The sequence below is a fragment of the Dendrobium catenatum genome, unplaced genomic scaffold (assembly GCF_001605985.2).
Source record: "Dendrobium catenatum unplaced genomic scaffold, ASM160598v2 fragScaff_scaffold_621, whole genome shotgun sequence".
Lineage (NCBI taxonomy): Eukaryota > Viridiplantae > Streptophyta > Magnoliopsida > Asparagales > Orchidaceae > Dendrobium > Dendrobium catenatum.
In genome coordinates, this window is record NW_021319083.1 from 16343725 (window position 1) to 16365163 (window position 21439).

A 21439-nucleotide genomic window follows, 5' to 3' on the forward strand; every position below is an offset into this window, starting at 1 on the left:
ATGAATGTTTGACTGAAGCTCAAGGGTATTCTAATAAGAGCATGAGACCGATCATGTCGATAGCAAGTAGTGCAAATTCCAAGGCACCAAAAAAAAGAGTTGTACGGCTATTCTATCAACAATGCAAGAATATAAATTTGACACAGAATAGCAATATGAGACAGTATCAAAGAGAGCCTAGAGAATGAAAATAAAGAGAGAGAACCATCAAATCTACAGCAAGATGGTTCTATCATGCTGATGTTTCTTCTAATGTTGTTAAGCAAGAGAGCTTCAAAGAAAAGATTGAAAATATAGGTCATTATAAGCCGAGGGGTCATTATAAGCCGAGGTTAATTTCACATTCTTATCATCAGTTGAGAGTTCCTTTTTTCAAAAGAAGTTGATATCCCAAAGGAAGAAATAAAAAATTATATAAGAAATTTTGGGAAAAAAAGATGTAATCTTATGATGGACAAATGGAATGATACGAGAAATTAGACTATAGTCAATTTCTTGATAAATTCACCACCAAATCTACGTTTTAAAAATCAATTAATACATTGAAGCACAAGAAGCATACAATATTGCTATATAAGATGCTTAAGACTAGAAGTTTGAGAAGATTGAAAAGAAAATTTGGTAAAAGTAATCTCAAACAATCATATTCAAGATATAAAGAGCAGGCAAACAAGTTCTAAATTTGTTGTTAATCAACTTTTATTTTGTTCAATTGTCAAATAGCTTCTTATATAGTTGCGATGTTAACTAGTATATAGTAACTACTCTTTTCAATTCTTTTATACGTAAATTACATTTCAAAAAAGGCTATAACTTTTTGTATGTCATGTGCATCTCATCCATGTTTAAAATTATGAAACAAGAGATGAGCATCAGTGTTTTTTGAGAAAATCCGCCACAAGGTGTACGCCTCATGAAGGCCTTAATGAGGCGTGCGTCCGCATCAACAAGGTTGAGGCACACATCTATGATATAAACAAAAGACATACGTCTCAAATTTTAGGGTTAAGGGTGATTTTAAAAACTAAATTTATGAATAGAATACATTCCCAAAGCCTTCTTTTATAATTTCACTCCATATAAAACTCCATCTAAACCTAAACCCCTCGTTTCCTCTCTCCCAACAATTCGCAATCCTGGATGCCATCACAATGAAGTTACATCATCACAATTGCAAGATGAAGATCTCAATGTTAACTTCTTTGATGGAGAAAACAGTAAAATCAATAGAACCAATACAAGTCAACAAAAAAGATTATTATAATAACTCTTGTAATTAAAATTGTAATAATCAACATAATCATTATTTTAAATTTTAATTAATGCTTTTATTAAGTTTTATTGATTAAGGAAGAGAGATGATTGAGATTGAAGATAAGATGGAAAATTTGGATGATGCTGGCACAACAATGAATGATAAAGGATAGAAAGCAATCACTATAATGATAATTTTAATGAATGCCCACTAGTTATAAGTGTGGGGGAGACTGTTGAATGTACAAATTATAACCTTAGTAACTTAGAGACTTATTAGACTATTTGTTAATGTTGATTTGGAAGTGGGAGTGACTTATAATTAGGATCTTACTTTGATTTATTATGACCTTATTAGAATATCTTACTTTGATAGTAGTCTAGAACTTCTTACATTATATTTTTTATTAACTTGATTTTTTTTATTATGAGGCTTATACCTTGCTTCATAGATAGAAAATATTTTAATACCCAATTGCGCAATTTCAAACATTGCATCTTATTTCATATATTTGATTAGGGGTGTCAATTTCGAGTCACGGGTCAGGTTTGGGTCGAACCCAGAATTGACCCGGGTTCACCCGGGTCGACCCTAACCCGACCTGGGTAGGAAAACGGGTTGGAAATCCGAACACGGACCCGACCCGGCGGGTTGCCGGGTTGACCCGACCCAACATGGGAAGGCAGGCTCGGACTCGGACGCACGCAAACTAGTTGGCCAGGCCTCGCAGGCTGGTGCTGGCACGGACGCACATGGGCAGCCGCAGCGGGCGCGCAGGCAGGCACGCAGTAGCGTGCTGGCAGGCGAGGGCAGCTTGGCCGGGCGCACCTGCGGCCTGTCAGCGAGCTGGTCAAGTCCCGCCCCCGCCAGGCGCCAGGCCACCTCAGCCTGAGTCCTCCGTTCACGTGAATCCGCCTCACTTCGACCTCACCTCACTCCGCCTCACTCCAAGTCTCCGGCCTCTCCTCGCCCAGGCCCTATGAGGATTTGCCTCACTCTGAGTTTCCGAACTCGCCTCGCCTCACTCTGCCTCACTCTGACCTCGCCATCCGTGGATTCGCCCATGACGCGTCGACGCACAACTGCCCAAGCAATTGCGCTCGCGGGTTTGTGGGTCGGGTCAGGTCAACCCGGCAACCTGTGCGGGTTGGGTCCGATTTAGAAATCCTGACCCAGTTAACTAAACGGATCGGTTTTGAGTCAACCCGTTTATGCCCGGGTCAAGTCGGGTTTGACCCGAACTGACCCATTGACCCGAATTGACACACCTACTTCTACATCAAATCAGATTGAATCGTCCAAACAGGGGGCTTGCAGGGGGCGAGCGGGTACCCGGGCAGCCGAGCAGACGTTTTAAACGGGTTTTCTGGTTGACCCGGCAACCCGTCAGATCAACCTGAACCCGACCCGTTTTTCAAACGGGTCGAATCCGAGAACCCGAACTCAACCCGTCTTGGAAACGGGTCAAGTTTGGGTCGGGTTTTCGTGTTGTGTCAAATATTGACCCCCTAGATTTGATGTAAGAGAGAAAGATACTAACAACAAGTAAAATTACGAAGGCCATTGAAATCTTCGGGTTTATTTCTAAATGAACTTATATTGACCATTACGAGGAAGTTTGCAAGAGGGAACAAGTTTTTAAGGTCAAGCATAATTAGACTTTCACTTATGTTTTGAGACTTTCAAGCATCCGTAGGCAAAAAGGAGAATCTACATAAAATATTTGTTTAGGAAGATTGAAGAAAGGCAAAATTTGCTAATGATTACAAATGGAAGAGGGTTTATGAAACTATCTATGTATTATCTTTTTAGAATGGAATTACTTAATTATACATTTAAGGAAAAAAGACCTTTGGTGAAAGTGCTTCACTTTGTGGATTATATATATATATATATATGAGGCCATTGATGAGGTCAAAGATATGCTTGTATATTTCAACAAGAATGAGATTAATAAAAAAGAATATTTGGTTTCATTTTTCCAAAAAAAAATGGAATGATTCAATGAAGCAAGCATAAAACTGGATATTATATTAATCAATAGATATATAAAAACAAATCCAAGATCATAATAAATGAAGTATCATGGATAATCTCATCAAGCGATAAGCAAATTAATATGAAGTGTCAAAAAGCATGAGATTACTAATACAGAGCTACTAAAATATAATGATATCATATTTCTCTTTTTGTCTTCCGAAAAGAGAATGTGATCAAAATTAGAAGACAAAAAAATCCAAATAATATGTCTCAAATAAGTACATATAAGAAGTCTCTTCCTTTGCAAAATTCCTCTTCATGTGCAATGCAAACCTATATTTATCACCACCACGACAACATCAAGCTTTTATCCCACTATATGGGGTCGGCTACATGAATCATTTTTCTCCATTGTGTCCGGTTAAGAGTCAAATTCTCATGTGCAATCCAAACCTATATTTATCAATGACCCTAACAATTTATCTGACCTTTAGAATTTCTTCGATGGTTAAATATTTCCAATATCTTCCAACATCAAGTCTAAACAATGAGTTACACATTTTATTCAATATAAATATTGTCTCTTCCCACAAGAAACTTACCCATAAAAATTTTGAAAGGAGTAGTTTAAAATATAATAATTGATTATGCAAGTAATAAGGAATTGATTAATAATACATTTCAACTTGACTACAAGCTGCTTTTTTAAGCTTGCGTGATTGCTTTTGATCCACTTGTACCACATTTTCCTCCCAAACATCTCAACTCAAGCATAAAGCATCTCATACAAAAACATGGAATCCTTTGTATGCTCCAATGCATCAACTGATTCTTGAAAAAAAAAATTACCTGTGAAATTATCATGATAATGGTTATAGCATAATTTGTTTTACTAGTTTATCTAACTGGCATAAGACAACATTTTTCTTTCAAAACATCTTTATAATTTTTCTACTTTTTCTTTCATGGCATCAACCTATTTCTAGAGAACAATGACCCTCAACTTATAATAAGAGAGTGGATTTCATCTCAATGAATAATGTCTTATATTTTCAATTATCTCCTTCATGCCAACTAAATAGCAATGAAAGAACCTATGTTATAAATAGAATAATCCTCTCTCTACCATCCTTGTCAAGGCTCTATTTAATGCCTAATACAATTTAGTTTGCAGGCTAAAAGAAAAATTAATTATCTCAAAAAAATTTCTGACACTCTTTCCTTTATTAGAATATCTCAAAACTTCAATTATCATTTCATCTTCCTAATTATCAATAATTCAATCTTCATATATGTGTAAAGCATGCTCTGTTGCACTAATTTTATTTGACAACTAAGTAATTCTTGTTACATGAACTTTCTTACATACCTCTGCATTCTTTCTTTGGACTCTCCTAGCCCAATCAAGTGCCCCTTAGCTCGAGAAACACAACCATTTATAATTTTTACAAAAAAAACACTTATATACCTAATCACCTTCTTTGAATCAACAAGTTATATATGCTTTCATATAAGATTTTTTCTTATATGTTCAAACAGTTTCAATAAATGCAAATCTAATTTTTTTATTAAGCATCTGAAGTTTACATTAAAACATTAAATCAACTATAGCAAAAATTATATCATTATGAAATTACCTAATATAAAATACAATTTAAATATTCAATAATCAAAACAAGAAATAAGAATTTCACTTGAAAATTTTTTAAACCAGTTTGAATAACACCTCACTAATGCCACATAAATGAGAAAATTACAGAAAGCGAAGGGCCAAGAAGCATCATTGAGGGACGCCAAAAAATAAAAAGAGTAAAGTTATGTGCCATAAACCAAAAACCAAGTCAACAAAGAGTTGGGAAACAGAAATTGAAATAGAATCAAAGAATCAAACAAGTTTCAAGAAGAATTGAAAAAAAAGTAATAAAGATGAGAAAAGTGTTAACTAAAGATTAATTGAAAATCAACCTGCGAGTGATGTTAGTTGATGGTAGGAGGATTGGACATGATTGGCTGTTGTGTACTTAACATGGAATTGGCAAGCATGGGATCTAGAGTTATGGATGAGATGAGCTGACTAAACATGGGGGTCAACTAGGGTTTTTTAGGTGTGGATTATAGGAGAGGACAAGAGGGGTTGGAATTGGGTTTTGGATGGGGAAAAGTTGTGGAGAGCTATAGGTTAGCGTATTGGTTTTAAAGAAAGGGACGTGTAAAACATGAACCTTTCTTTGTTCTCTACAATCATTAGTTACCTTGACACAAAAATCACCTCCACAAACCATAATGGTCATGGAATATGCAATATTGACATGATTTTCAAAGCTATATTCCATCACACCACTCATAACTTACTGTACGAATACTGTTGATGCCCCAGTAACTTCTGCAATTTGATAATTTCTTTCGTTCTTATACAAAAAAAGGTATTCGGCAAAAGAAGCTCACACCAATGCAAGCATTGTGGAAGGTTTCAGGTCCGCGGCCTTACCCAATATTATGGAGAAGCTATTTCCATAACTCAAACTTATGGCATCTAAGCCACAATTGAGCTAATCTAACCCCAACTCTATTGTATGCCCTATGCCTTTGTGCAAAATATTCAAAGTACAATACTTATCCTCCAAATATTAGGTATCATCCATGTCTTTAAGATTCCACTAAACAAATTTGTGATTAAAAAAACTACTCCAACATCTCCTACAATAAAATCTCAAGAGATGCATTACATGAACTAAACTTCTATTGTACTGCATCTTCATTAGAGCCAGCTCAATTTTATTGTATTGGATCAATTAATATACTTTATGATTATGTTTGCTATAATCCACTAAGAAAAATTATTTCTTAAAACTATCATTTAGTAAGTTATCATACTAACCTTTTCATCTTTCCTTAATGCCTTCATTTACAATTAAGTGCCTATTATTTTTGCTTCCAATACATATAATTTGATCAAAGTCTTTAAAACTCGCATCTCTTGCTTTAGCTACTTTATATATCACTTTTTTTGCTTTCTTAATGCATGGTACAATACACAAATCATCAAATGTTACAGCTTTTTCTTTACTAACTATACTCTATGAAGTCTCTAAAATTCACATTGCTTACTTAAGGTACATTATGTATCTCTTTTTTACTTCCTTGGTACATAAATATTATACAAATCATTGAATTTAATCACATTTTCTAATATCCTCTTCGAAATATTAAAAGCTTCCTTACAATCATGGCAAGCCTCAATATTTTTTTTGCCACATTTTAAGAGAAAATTTCTTTAAAAACACTTTGTATCTTACCACACTACTGATAAGAGATAAGTACTCATTGATAACCTATCACAAAGTGCTCATATCCATAACTTTGTTGGCAGTGCACCTATTCAGAAATTCTGCTGAATCAACATCCATGTGTTCTCTAGATCAATCACAGCCTTTGAAGAACTACTAACTTGTTTCTCTCTTTATACAAAATATATTCAATGCTTGTATTATTTTCTTGATATATACAGAAATGTAATGAGCTTTGCATTGTCTCTGTTCTTGTTTTTCATCATGTAGTTTTTGTTTCTGTTTGATGTAAATGCAGCATAGTTCATCATGGTATCAGAGCTGTAGGTCTTCACTGCATTCTCAGTTTTCTGATTTCAATTTTCTGTATTTTTTTTTACCTTACAGACTTTTCAATTAAAAATGACTCGTTCTGCTGAGTCTACAACCTCTTTACCTTCCTCTACTTCACCTCAACTGAGTATTCTAGCTCAACTGAAGTTTTTTATGTCTAATCTTAAATTGATCATTGTTTAAAATTGCGCAATATGAGGCTCGCCTTGAGGTCCACCTCAATGCAATTCTACTGAAAACGCCTCGACGCTTACGCCTCTAGCTTTTTTATGAGGCTTGCGCCTCAGCTTGCCTGAGGCCCATGTTGAGGCACGCCTCGCCTCTCTAGCATGAGGCTTACGCCTCACCCTTTTTGTATATATTTTTTTGTTAAAACTAACATAAATCACACCTTCATACACATTTGAACGCAACAAATTCCTCTCGATTGCCTCTACCTCCAGCCCGCGGCCTTCACCACAGCCAACACCGTCTTAGTCGTCACTGACAATCACCTGAAAACAGCACAACACTACCACCCTAAAATTTTTTGAGCATTAATCTCATATTTATGTTGATGAAAATATTTCTAAAAGATGAACATGATTGAAATAAATTTAAAAAAAAAAAAAACATATTGGGAGGCATTCGACTCTACCGAATGACGTAGGGGAAAGACCAATTTGTTATAGCGACAACTCAAATAAAGACCACATCAATGATGACAGTGCAGATGATTCCTAAGTTGTTGCCAACTATTTCAGCTTTCATTAGGAAGTAAAAATTTGAGAAAGAAGATATTTGGATTTGAATTTGATGTTATATGATATTTTTATGCAATTTCTATATTAAAAGTTGTTTTCTCTTATAATATTTGGATTTTAATTATATTTCATGCAATTTATCACTTGTCACTTTATATCTTGTTCAATTTTTTGTTTCATATGTATGTCAATTTGTTAATTCATAATTCGATAGAAAGTTAATATATCATCAATTAACACATTATTTAGGTATTATATAAAAAATAACTTTTGACATTTATTATCACTTTACGTAATTTTTTTATTTAGAAGCTTACGCCTCAAAACGCCTTGAGGCTTATACCTTGCCTCATGAACACAAAACGCCTCAATACCCAATTGCGTAATTTTAAACATTAAAATTGATCATCAGTATTCAACTTCAAACTGATAATCATCCTATTTGGTGCTCTCAGATTTTTAAACTTTTTCAGCTAATGGCTGTAAGGGTTTTTTAAATGACAATAATATGAAACCATCCAAACATCTAGTGCTTGCTGATGGTTCTCTCCTTCCTAATCCTGAATTTACCACTTGGATGCTCATTGATCAAAATTTAGCAGCTGCTTTCTAGTCTACCATTTCGTCTTCGTTGCTTCCTTATGAACTTAATCTCAATACTTGCCATGAGATATGGGTCACCATTGATCGTAGATTACAATCTACAAATTGCTCTCGTGTACTTCAACTGAAGAATGAACTTCACCATTTACAAATGAAAGATAAATCAAGGGTTCAATATCTTTCTTAACTTAAACAAAAAGTTGATGTTATTACAGCTGCTCGATCGTCTCTTGATCCTGAAGATATCATTCTCTATACACTTAATGGTTTACCTCCAACATATAATGCCTTCAAGACTGTCATTCGCACTAAGCTCCACCCAATCAGTTTAGACGACTTGTATTCCTTATTGTGCAGTGAAGAGCTTAACATCGCAGTTGATCAATTAAAGAGATATGACTTCATATGCTTCTTCTTATCCTACTTCGCTCTTGCTGCCTTTTATGGACGAGGTCATGCTCGTGGCTTCTTCGCCTCCTCTACTCGTGGTACTCACAACAGTGAATCTGCTGGTCGTGGAAATAGTACAGCTCGTGGTGGTCGGTCTATTTGTGGGGGTCATCATCCAAACTCATTCATTGAATGCCAAATCTGCGATAAACCAGGTCATACTGCTCTTAAATGCTGGCGTATATTGCTTATGATATTGCATCAACAGTTGATTGGTTTCTTGACTCTCATGCTTCTACGCACCTTACCTCTAATGCTTCTCAGCTTCACTCTTCGCAACCTTATGCAGGGATCTCTCAGGTACAGGTTGGAAATGGTCATGATGGGGACATCAGATTTCGACATGTGTATCATCGCCGGCGATGTAGATCGACGGCCACGATCCAGAGCCTCTATTTCTGATTTTTTTTTACTGTTTTATTTCATATGTATTTTAGCTTTCCGAGTTTGCCCCTGAGGGCATCGTTTTGCTTATGTAGCCCCGAGGGCATTTCTATCTTTTCAGCTTTTATTTTAGGCCTCCTTATATGAGGCATCATGTATTGTAAGAAAGTAGTTTTTTTTTTTTTTGAATGAAATTTAGAGTTCTTGTTCTCTTTGTGAGTTCCTCTCTCCACGATCTCTTAGTGAGTTCGCCGGAGAAAACTAGATCTCTTTGTGAGTTCTAGTTTTCTTACTACCTAATCTTGTGGAAATTCAAGGTGAGAATATTTGAAATCAGGAAATTCGAAGTTGTTGAATTCCTCGAATTCCATCTCTCCTTCCCCTGCTCTTGTCGCCGCCTACCCCAAACAGCCCAAAGTGCCGACCTCCTGGCTGCAGCCTACCACCGGCCAGCATTTCTCCTCCCGCCATCCTAACTTCCGCCGGCCAGCAGCCCAGTCACCACCTGCCAACCTCCCACTGGTCAGCTCAGCCACCCAGCCCGCCCACCTGTTTTCGGAATTAAAATTTCCATGTCCTGGCTTTAAATCTTTCCTATTCTACTGCAATTCCTATAAGGAATTTTGGCCTGTGTTTATTCTCTTCAAGTAACGGAAGGTTGTCAACGGGACTAGCGGCAATCTCATTTAGGAAACCTCTGTTTTAATATTAAATCTGATATCACAAATCAGTTTAATAATCCCGTGACTTCCTCAAGATCTGCCACAGGAGAAATCTGATTGATCTCTCTAGGCTCTTCTTGGGCCGACACCTCCTCTTTTTTTTTGTTCTCTCTCCAATTACAATAACTTTTTCCATTAAAATCCTTTACTCCCTCACATAATTGCTGCCACGCCCCTTGTTGGAATTGTTTTGAATTTCTTTTCAATTCAAGTTCCCCTCTCAACGTCTCCCATTAGTTCAATTTCAGAAAACTGAAATATTGGGTTTTCTGAAGCTTTTCTCTCCTACTGAGCTTCCTTTTGATCTTAAAATTGTCTTTCTCTACTCAAACTAGTCAAGTGCTCCAACCCAAGCCCTTCCTCCAACTACAACAATCTGACATAATTTTATACTTGGTGACCTCTTGCTTCTCCTCCCAGCATGCTCCATCAGCTCCCGGCAAGAACGCATGGAGGAACCCGAGTGGAACTTCAGGTTTGAGTACGACAACCAAAGAAGAATTAACATCCTCCGATCGCTCTTCTTCGACGTCGGTTTCGATTTCGACGACACCGTCGAAGAATACTTCGACCGAGTTCTACCAACATTAGTGGATTCCATCGACGACCACTTTTCCGTCTACACGTGGATCATTGAAGGCCGTCCACCCGCTCCTCCGAATCCGGCTCCTTCCCCGGCGACAAGTCCTCTCAAGATCACTTGCCTATTAGCGGCATCGCTAAGTCTGTTTACGATTCTCTTTCGCTAACCACCACTTTCCAAATGAGTGACGGCTCTCAAGGTGAAGGATCTATATTTTAAATTTGGGGCTTTGTTATCTCTAGCTATTTGCATTATTTATATATTTAGTTGTTATTTTGTAAGTCTCCGTAATCTCTACTTGTGACCAATTGCTATTGCTTAATCTATCGTCGTCTAATTCTTAAACTCAACTTGATTAAGCAAAGGGTTTTAGTAGCAAGGTAAATCATTACTTCTATTAATTTTCAAGTGCAATTCTTTTCACATCATGTAGTTTCACATCAGGTCATAAGCTTCTTATCATCCATTCGGGTCAAGGCATTCTTCCCACATCATCTCGTATGCTCCACTTACCTCATATCTTACACGTTCCTCATCTTACACACAATTTACTTTCAGTTCATAAATTGGTTAATGACAATCCTTATTATGTTATCTTTCATTCTAATGAATTTGTCTTTAAGGACTCTCGGATGAACAAGATCCAATTTTCAAGGTCTCTCTACCCTATTAAATCGTCCAATGCTCCATCCAGCACACATTCCATTCACTCGCCAGCTACTTTGCTCAGTGTTTCAATTTCATCACACATATGGCATCAACGTCTTGGTCATCCCTCTCTCAGTATACAGCGGCATCTATCTACCTATCTCCCCTGCAGTTCTTCTTCATCCACTTCTACACATTGCGATGCCTATGCTAGAGCAAAATCCCACCATCTACCTTTTTCTTTATCTACTTCTCATTCTTCTCACTGTCTTGCTATTATTCATACAGATGTATGGGGACCTGCTCCTATGTTATCAAATCAAAATTATAAATACTACTTGCTCTTTGTTGATGATTTTTCCTGTTTTTGTTCCATTTATCATTTAAGATGCAAATATGAAACCTTAACAAAGTTCTTACAACTTAAAACAATGGTGGAAAATCAATTTCAAAAATATATTAAAATGTTGCAGTCTGACGGTGGAGGTGAATTTGTAAATAATGCTTTTCAATATAAAGTTACTTAGCTTGGCATTATTCATCGCACCAGCTGTCCCTACACTGCTGAACAAAATGGAGTTGTTGAATGCAAACATCATCATCACCTTGAGATTGTTCAGCTCTTTTTCAGGCTACTCTTCCTTTCAATTTTTGGGTTGAAGGTCTATGCACAGCAGCTTATCTTATTAATCTTTTACCCTCACCCACTACAAATCATATTTCACCCTATCAATATCTCTATCAACAACCACTAAATTATACTTTTCTTATAGCATTTGGCTGCCTATGCTATCCATGTCTTCCCACTAAATTACACTCCAAGTTAGATCCCCGTTCCAATCCATTTGTTTTTCTTGGTTGTGCTCCAAATTACAAATGCTACAAATGTCTAGATCTTATTACCCGTCGCATCCATATTTCTCGACATGTTTGATTTCATGAAACCATATTTCCTTACTAACCCTACACTACTAAGCCACCTCCCATGTATTCTACCCAGCAAGTGTCTCCTCTTACTCTTGTTCCATCTCAATACATCACTTCAGCTTCCACTACTTCTCACCAAGCCACAACTCGTGACACAGAACATGATATTCCATCATCCTCTGTTCCTACATCCAACCAAACTCCAAGTGCTATTTCTACATCTACCTAATCTTCAAGTGTTATTTCTGCACATCTATCTTCATCTTCCTTCATTCCACCTCCTTATTATCCCATGATCACACGTTTCAAAACAGGGAATCTAAAACCGAAATTCATCTTCAACTTGCAACTTCAGCTTGTCAATCAAACACCTACTTGTTTCTCTCAAGCTAACAAGGATCCTGCGTGGCCTTTAGCTATGTCAGAAGAATTTGAAGCCTTGCAAAAACAATGTATGTGGTCTTTAGTTCCACCTACCTCTTATCATAATGTTCTCGGTTGTAAATGGATCTTCAAAACTAAGCATCATTCGGATGGTAGTGTTGCTCGTCGCAAGGCCCATTTAGTTACTCAAGGGTACAAGCAAAAATTTGGTTTAGATTATCATGCCACTTTCAGTCCTGTCCTAAGTTCCCTACCATTCACATTTTTTTCACAGTCGCAACTACATTCAAGTGGCCAATCTATCAATTGAATGTATCCAATGCTTTTCTCTATAATCCCCTCGATGAAGAGGTTTCCTGGATTCTAAGATTTATAATTTTTTATAATGGTTGTCATCTTTATAAAGCCCTATATGGACTCAAGCAAGCACCTAAACAATGGTTCTCCACATTCTCATCGCATTTACGCGATTATGGCTTTGTTAGTAGTACAGCTGATCCCTCTTTATTATTGTGTCATCATGGATCCATCCAATTATACATTTTAAAATATGTTGACGATATCTTGCTTTCCGGAAATGATTTGGCAGCTATTTCCAAACTTACTTAGAATTTACACATCAGAATTTTAATGAAAAATCTTGGATTTGTTAACTATTTTCTTGGGATTCAGATTCTTCACACTCCCAATGGGATTCATCTACTGCAATCACACTAGATCTCCGAACTTATGGCAAAAATAGACATGAGAGATTGCAAATCAGTTCAAAGTCCTTTACCATCTAAGTTGCCTCAACTTAATTCTGAATCAGAAAATGTTCTCTCAACCAGAATTTTACAGGCAACTAGTCAGTTCACTACAGTATTTGACAATTACTCGCCCTAATATCACATTTGTTGTAAATCAGTTATGCCAAAATATGCATCAGCCATTTTTAGTTCATTTTCAGCTGCTAAATAGACTTTTAAGTTATTTGCATGGCACTGGTTCATATGGGCTTCCTCTCACCCAACACAAGCTTGAATTAACAGCATTTTTATATTCCGATTGGGCTGCAGATAGATTACATAGACAATCTATTACATGTTTTTGTGTCTACCTTGGTCAGACCTTGATTTCCTGGTGCGTCAAGAAGCAACCTACTATTGTCAGATCATTTACCGAAGCAGAATATAAAGCTCTAGCTGCAGTCGCAAGTGAACTTATGTGGTTAAGAAGATTATTGGCTGATTTTCATATTTCAGTTGCTCAACCTACTTCCCTATTTTGAGATAATATTTCTGCACTTACCTTAGCAAATAATCCGATTTTCTATGCTTGAACAAAGCATATTGAGATTTATTATCATTTCATTAGAAATTGCATCAAGTCCAAACACATTATTGTGCATCATATTGCTTCTCAAGATCAACCTACATATATGTTTACAAAATCCCTTCCACCAGATTTTTTCAGCTTCGAAGCAAGTTAACAATTCATGAACCTATTGTTAACTTGAGGGACGGTGATAAGAGATAAATACTTATTCATAACTTATCATAAAGTGCTCATATCCATAACTGTGTTGGCAATGCACCTTTTCAGAAATTCTGCCATCCATGTCTTCTCTGGATCAATCATAGCCTTTGCTGAACTACTAACTTGCTGCTCCTTTATACTATATATATTCAATGCTTGTATTATATGCTTGATATATACACAAATGTAATGAGCTTTGCATTGTCTCTGTTCTTGTTTTTCATTATGTAGTTTTTTATTTCTGTTTGATGTAAATGCAGAAGTAGTTCATCAACTACCAAATCTCCTTACAGAATTTTCTTGATACAACTAGCGATCTTGTCACATGGCAAATCTTTTTCAACAATAAAATTCTAATTTTGCCTCTTTAAATAATCTATATAAAAATTTTAAAAACCTCATACATTTTAATTTCTATCATCTTATGTGAGAGTACTATACTTTTTGAATAATTTTTTTATAATTCTAAAATATGCATACATAAGTACTTTGCATTGTGTGGTTAAACTTTCATCTGAAATCAATTTGCAAATTTTATTGAAGATTATTTTTCTTTCATTCCAAATCAAGAAAAAAAAATATATTTGTGATTTGAAATATCCACTTTTGAAAGTAACTAAGTGCTCTTCCTGTTCTTGAAGTATGTGTTTGGCATTACAAGATCATATACAGCTACAAAATCAAGTATTACTTCATCAAATGCATTTATATCTCCTATTTCATATCAGCAATGATTGCTCTCATAGGCCATCCTTTAGAGACAATATGCCTATTTAAATCGATAACAATAATTATCCTCCCTTCTCATATATAATAGTTTATTTGCTTCTTCCCATGACTGATTTTTTAAAGTATATCATAGTTGAACTTAAGATGCCTAAGTATTAACTACATTCCTAATTGATAGTTAACTAAAATAAATCACTACCCATATTTATCTTAACAATTTCATATTTATACTCGCCAATCATTACTATCCTTACCAATTATGATTGCTACTCTTCCCAACATACAATAGCCTATGGAGTTCAGCGATATATTTAACTTTTTTTTCTTTTCCAATTAGTTTCTTGCAATAATATTTGACTTCAAAATATCGTTTCCTTTTTTTTTGTTCTTCTCGTTCAAAATCCCAAATTACATGCGGCAAATCTTAATATTTCTTTTAAAGATTGCCTTGTGTGCATTTCAACATAATTAGGTTAAGTTATGATGTGATAATTATGGGTAACATTCTAGTCAACATCACCATACTTAAGAAAAATTATGATATAATGCATATATTAGAAAAGTTTGCCTTCTTCTCCAGGAAAATTTCTAGTTACAACTTTCAAATTTGAATTCATGACATTAATTTTGGCATGAATGTCATGATGAATCATGGCACAAACATCAATCCTCAACTTTTATGATTAGGCTTGCTACCTTTATCAACATATATAACCTTACAACATATGTAAGCATTTTATCTTATTTCTTCCTTTTGTATGACAGATACTACTACTTGTAGTGATTCATAGGATATAGACATTACTTTTAATGAATAATTACTTTCCTCTTGCATGTGAAATATGACAAGCCGTCTCTACCAAAGGAACCAATTCATCTCTCTCTCCTTCTCCCTCTTGAAGATTCACCACCAACTCTCTACAACCTCCCTAGTACAGGTTCTCATTCGCTATTATTAACTTCTTTCCTCTTCTTCATATAATAAACTATGATCTATTTCAATTGAGAATTCTTTCCAATTGTTCTATATCACAGGCAGAGTATAAAATTTAGAGAGAATTTTATGGAAAAAAGTGAAAAAAATTACCAAGAAGATAAAACTAAAAAAAAAAATCAAGGTTTTTTAATAGCAAAAAAGGATATTTGTAGCATGCACCAAAAGTTATGAAACTTAACCACACCCTCTCGCTACTCCCAACCAAAAAAGAGAAAAAGAAGGCCAATGAAATACCCTTGATATGAAATCAAAGTCCGGGGAAGGACTTTTATCCAGAATTATCAAATGGACAACTGAGGGTGTAATAGGTCATTAAAACTAACAAAATATGGGTTCCAACAACAAAATCATCGTTGTCACAAAAAAAAAAAAAAAGCAGCATGGAGATAATGCATGCATGCTTTTTCTTCTTTAAAAAGTATCCTTCAATTCGAGGTGTTGCTGGGTCAATTAAATTACTCATATGAATCACAAATCTTATCACAATCTTGGACAAAACTTTTTTTGGGCAGTCATACCAAGCCCATAGCATATATCATTGTGAGTAGATCGACAAAATAAAATAACCTCTTTATGCAAATATGCAGTAAAAGAACACGCCCGCAACTCTGATGATGCAAACATCACTACAACTCTCAAAAATCCATGAAAAGAGGGCTTTTCCTCAACATAGTTAATGCTATACAGCATTGAAGCTAATCATAAGAATGACCAAGGAGGTCATAATGTAAGAATTGATTTGATAACCAAAGAGACAATGCTATTTTTTATCAATTTATATAACAACACAAGCATTTAATGTACATTTTACTTGCCCTACGATGATATTTGTGAACAAATTCTTTTCTCCCTAGAGGATGAGCTTATAGCTATAACAGCCACCAAAAATGTAATGAGGTTTCTAAACAACACCTATTACTTTTCAACCTTAAAATCTCAGCAACATAACCACATCTGATTACTCTCCTATGGAACATGGAAGGATTCGCTTCAAACGGGTCCTTCCCAGTCAGATTCCGATGAAGAGAAACACAGAACTTCAAATTCGCGTATTATTTGAAACATATTTCCAACGGGCGGGATACAGAAGCCTGAAACTTAAGTAATAGAGTCAGAGGAAAGCTCACGTTGCTCTTGGAAGTTGTAGTTGCCCTGAAGGCGGCATCCGAGCCGATCGATGGCCTGCCCGGTCTCCCGAATCCAGAATCCGACGGTGTAGATCGCCCTTCCGAGGGTTCCCATAATCCACGGCGAAGCACTTCGCCGGAAGTGATGCCGGTTTTTGGAGAGACGACAACAAAGCTAGGTCTAAGCAACGAGGAGGCTGGCAGAGTGGCTGGAGGTAAAGGAGAACAAAGCCCTCTTAGATCCATAGCCCTGTTTTTATTGGCTATCGGATCATGTCGTGGTTTGGGTACCAAAAACTACTGGTTAAACTTTTCGTGTGAAATAACCCGGGAGTTGTGAACTTAGTTATGATAACCTGTAACCTGTGTAAGTCAATATGGGAACTGAACGGATCAAACAAGTCAACATGTGTACACATCTAAAGCGATCCTTAATTAGGTCAATATTTAACTGAAAGACCTATTTTTTATTGGGCAAGAAGGAGTATCATATACAGGTGCCTTTGAGACCATTATTACCTATATCTACACTAAAAATTGTAATAAAATTATTGTAAAAAAAAATTATTGGGGTATTATATCATAATCTCTTTCTCATAAAAAATTTTGACACAAATGGTATCATTTCAGCATTTTTTTTTACAATTTTATTTTTAAAAATCATAATTTTTTATTGATTTTTAGAAAATTCTATGATGAAAAATAGTTATTTTTTTAGAAATTTTTACAATGAAAAAAACCTTAAGAGATATTCAACCAATCAAAAAATTTAAAGAAAAAAAAAAGATAAGAGAAAGATAGAGGGAATATGGGGTGTCGACTAAAGTTTTGTTTGGGCCATCTTTTTTATTGCTTTCTATAGCTATTTTTTAGTATAAAATTTTATAGTTTAATAGATTTTTTTATAAAAAAATTATTTTATAAAGCAGTAAGAAAGTTATTCCAAATAAAATTTAAAAAAGAATAGAGGTATTTTTTAGGCGCTTATGGGAGGGAGGTCTCTTACTTCTCCAAAAGAAAAAAAAAAAGATGCTGTTGATATTTTTGACTCAATGAAATGGAGCTGCTTTTGTCTGAGTAGAATCTTTAGTTTGGACTTATGCAATAAAGGGTGCATTAATAATAGTGCTATTAGCATCTTCTCAACTTCCAACATTCATCTATATGTAAAGTGATTGTTTTCTCTTTTAAATTATTGATATGAATAAAGAGACATCTCTATCCTTAAATTCAATTTTGTTTGAAGAAAATTTTTTGGGAGTTTTACATACATACCACTTAATACTATTATATTTACATATTTAACATCTAAAACTTTAATATTACATAAATATCACCCATAGTTCATTTTCATACAAAATATGAGTGGTAGAAATGAAATATATGAGTGGTAGGAAAGAAATATAAGTGGTATATTTGATATTAAAATAATATAGGGTGGTATGGATGTAATATTAAAGTTTTAGGTGTTAGATATGTAAATAGGATGTTATAAAGTGGTATGTATGTAAATTTCCCAAATTTTTTATGTATCTCTCTTTTATTAAGTTTGGTGAAATATTTGATTTAGGTTTCGTTTGGAGCAACATTCTTACTGTTTTTTAAAACAGTTTTTCAATACAAAAATATTTCGTTCAAGAAATTTTTATTAAAAAGCTAGTTTAGAAAGCTATTGGAGGAAGAATGCAAATCCTTTATCACCTATTAATCAAGGGGTTCTAATTGATGGAGGGATTACATAAGATGTATGCATAAGTGAACTAATGGTGCACATAGCACATTGTTATAAATGAAATAATGTGATTGCAAAAGTTAATATATTGATCATAACATGCACTACTAGAGTAATATTATGGTCTTATTTGAGACGATTTTCTTACTGTTTTATAAAATTGTTGTAGATAAAGTAAATTTTTAAAGCTGTTGTAAAATGCAGCTTCTTAGTACCAAATTTTTTTGAAAATAGTGAAAAAGCAATTATTAAATAAAAATTATAGTTGCAATCTGAAAGCAAACCAGTAGAAAAGTTGTCTGAAAAAAGAAGCCAATATCTTTTCAATCAGCTTTAATGAATCATAGGATCGAAGTCCAACTACTAGAATATCATAGCTTTATGATTGACTTTTATGAACATGGACCCCTTCATTGCAACATAGTCGATCGAGGCATCTTTTAGGAGAAGCAAATAACATAGTGGTGTAAGTGACCTAAGAACAAAATATTCTGAAGTTATTGAATGTTCATATGTGGATGACATTAAGTATGTTTTATTGAATATTAACATTTTTTAATTATATGAATAATTTGATTTGGTTTGTGACTATTATTATGATTTATGCATACTTGTTGTGATTTTATTATTTGTGATTATACAAGTTGTCTTTGAATGCATTGTGATGTATTATATTATTGTTGCGTTCTGGAGTATTCGCGGCGGTAGAGAAATATAGTTTAACGTCTTAGCGTTGTACGAAGATCCAGCACACAATCAGATAAGTGAGAGGGCTGGAAGACGGTCGGGTTTACGAGGTTTACGCAAATCAATTGACTGTTTAACCCTTTCCACGTAAGCAACCGAACACATCGTTGTGATCGAATTCCACAGAGAATAATTCCTCCCCTACGAGAGGGAGGTCTCTTACATCTCCAAAGGAAAAAAAAGATGCTGTTGATATTTTTGACTCAATGAAATGGAGCAGCTTTTGTCTGAGTAGAAGCTTTAGTTTGGACTTATGCAATAAAGGGGTGCATTAATAATAGTGCTATTAGCATCTTCTCAACTTCCAATATTCATCTATATGTAAAGTGATTGTTTTCTCTTTTAAATTATTGATATGAATAAAGTGACATCTCTATCCTTAAATTCAATTTTGTTTGAAGAAAAAATTTTATGTATCTCTCTTTTTAAGTTTGGTGAAATATTTGATTTAGGTTTCGTTTGGAGCAGCATTGTTACTGTTTTTTAAAACAGCTTTTTCAATACAAAAATATTTCGTTCAAGAAATTTGTATTAAAAAGCTAGTTTAGAAAGCTATTGGAGGAAGAATGCAAATCCTTTATCACCTATTAATCAAGGGGTTCTAATTGATGGAGGGATTACATAAGATGTATGCATAGGTGAACTAATGGTGCACATAGCACATTGATATAAATGAATGAATGTGATTGCAAAAGTTAATATATTGATCATAACATGCACTACATGAATATTATGGTCATATTTGAGGCAGATTTCTTACTGTTTTGTAAAATTGTTATAGATAAAGTAAATTTTTAAAGCTTTTGTAGAATGCAGCTTCTTAGTACCAAATTTTTTTTGAAAATAGTGATTAAATAAAATTATAGTTGCAATCTGAAAGCAAATCAGTAAGAAAGTTGTCTGAAAAAAGAAGCCAATATCTTTTCAGTCAGCTTTAATGAATCATAGGATCGAAGTCCAACTACTAGAATATCATAGCTTTATGATTGACTTTTATGGACTTGACCCCCCTTTATTGCGACATAGTTGAGGCATCTTTTAGGAAATTCAAATAACATATTGGTGTAAGTGACCTAAGGACAAAATATTCTGAAGTTATTGAATGTTCATATGTGGATGACATTAAGTATGTTTTATTTAATATTAACATTTTTTAATTATATGAATAATTTGATTTGGTTTGTGACTATTATTATGATTTATGCATACATGTTGTGATTTTATTATTTGTGATTATAAAAGTTGTCTTTGAATGCATTGTGATGTATTATATTATGATAAGATAGAAGACTTTTACTTATTTGCTACAAAATCTTAATGCTTTTTTAATGCATGTAAATTATCATTTTTTATTAATTATAGCATATGTTATGTACATTTCTTTCTATTTATTCATTAATATCATTTCTCTCCTATGAATTTCACTTATAAACCTCGTATTTATTATCAAAAACAGCAAGTCTTTATCCCACTACGTGTGGTCTGGAGAAAAAGACTAATGCTTTGTTTGGGATAGCTTTCTTATTGCTTTTTAAAGCAATTTTTTAGTATAAAAAATTTATTTTTTGTACTATAAATCTGTTTTAAGAAGCAGTAAGAAAGTCATCCCTAATGAAGCCTAAGATGATCCCCTACTATATTAAATAACCATTTTTGTCCCTCAATTTCTTAAAAAGAATCTAAATAGTTCCATTATGAGACCATTTTGGTTCATTTTTTAGAAGTTGAGAGACCAAAAAATTCTTTAGTAAAATTGCAAATTATTTTGATGTTTTATAAAGAATCAAAAGACCATATTAATCTTTTTCTCTACGATAATTGAATCATTTATATCATTTGCAAAAAACTAAAGTTTGGCTAAGGAACAAAATCCAACAAAAAACTTTAAACTCAAAAGGCAGACCACTTCTTTTGAAGGGGGATGAGAGTGAAGGCTTCTTTGTTTTTGCTCACTTCTTTTGAATCTGATCCTAAAGAGGAACTTAATTGGGCAAATAAAAATCTTTACTTTGTAATTAGATATTTCGGTTATGTTTGGGACAGCTTTTTAATTGCTTTTTAAAAGTAGTTTTTTAGTACAAATTATTTTTTTTCAAAAAGTTTTATATTAAAAAATTACTTTAAGAAGCAACAAAAAAAACTGTCTCAAACGAAGCTTCCATAGAGTATTATATTTTATATGAGTATTACTTGTTTCTTGGCAGGGATTTTTTTTTGTCATCAAAATCAATATGTAGTGTACAGTTTCCCACTATTTCATGTTTTTTTTTTTTTTCGATTTTGATCATTA

At 34.3% G+C, this 21439-nt stretch overlaps 1 protein-coding gene across 1 annotated transcript in view; it reads right to left on the bottom strand.

Annotated features, from left to right (window-relative positions):
- The window catches only part of LOC110094091 (gamma carbonic anhydrase 1, mitochondrial), a 32407-nt gene extending 15508 nt beyond the window's left edge, over positions 1-16899 (bottom strand). Inside the window, exon 1 of the mRNA XM_020819244.2 lies at positions 16671-16899. Coding sequence (XP_020674903.1) covers positions 16671-16785 — 115 coding nt within the window. The 5' untranslated portion in view covers positions 16786-16899. The remainder of the gene's footprint in view (positions 1-16670) is intronic.
- Between the last annotated feature and the right edge of the window lie 4540 nt (positions 16900-21439).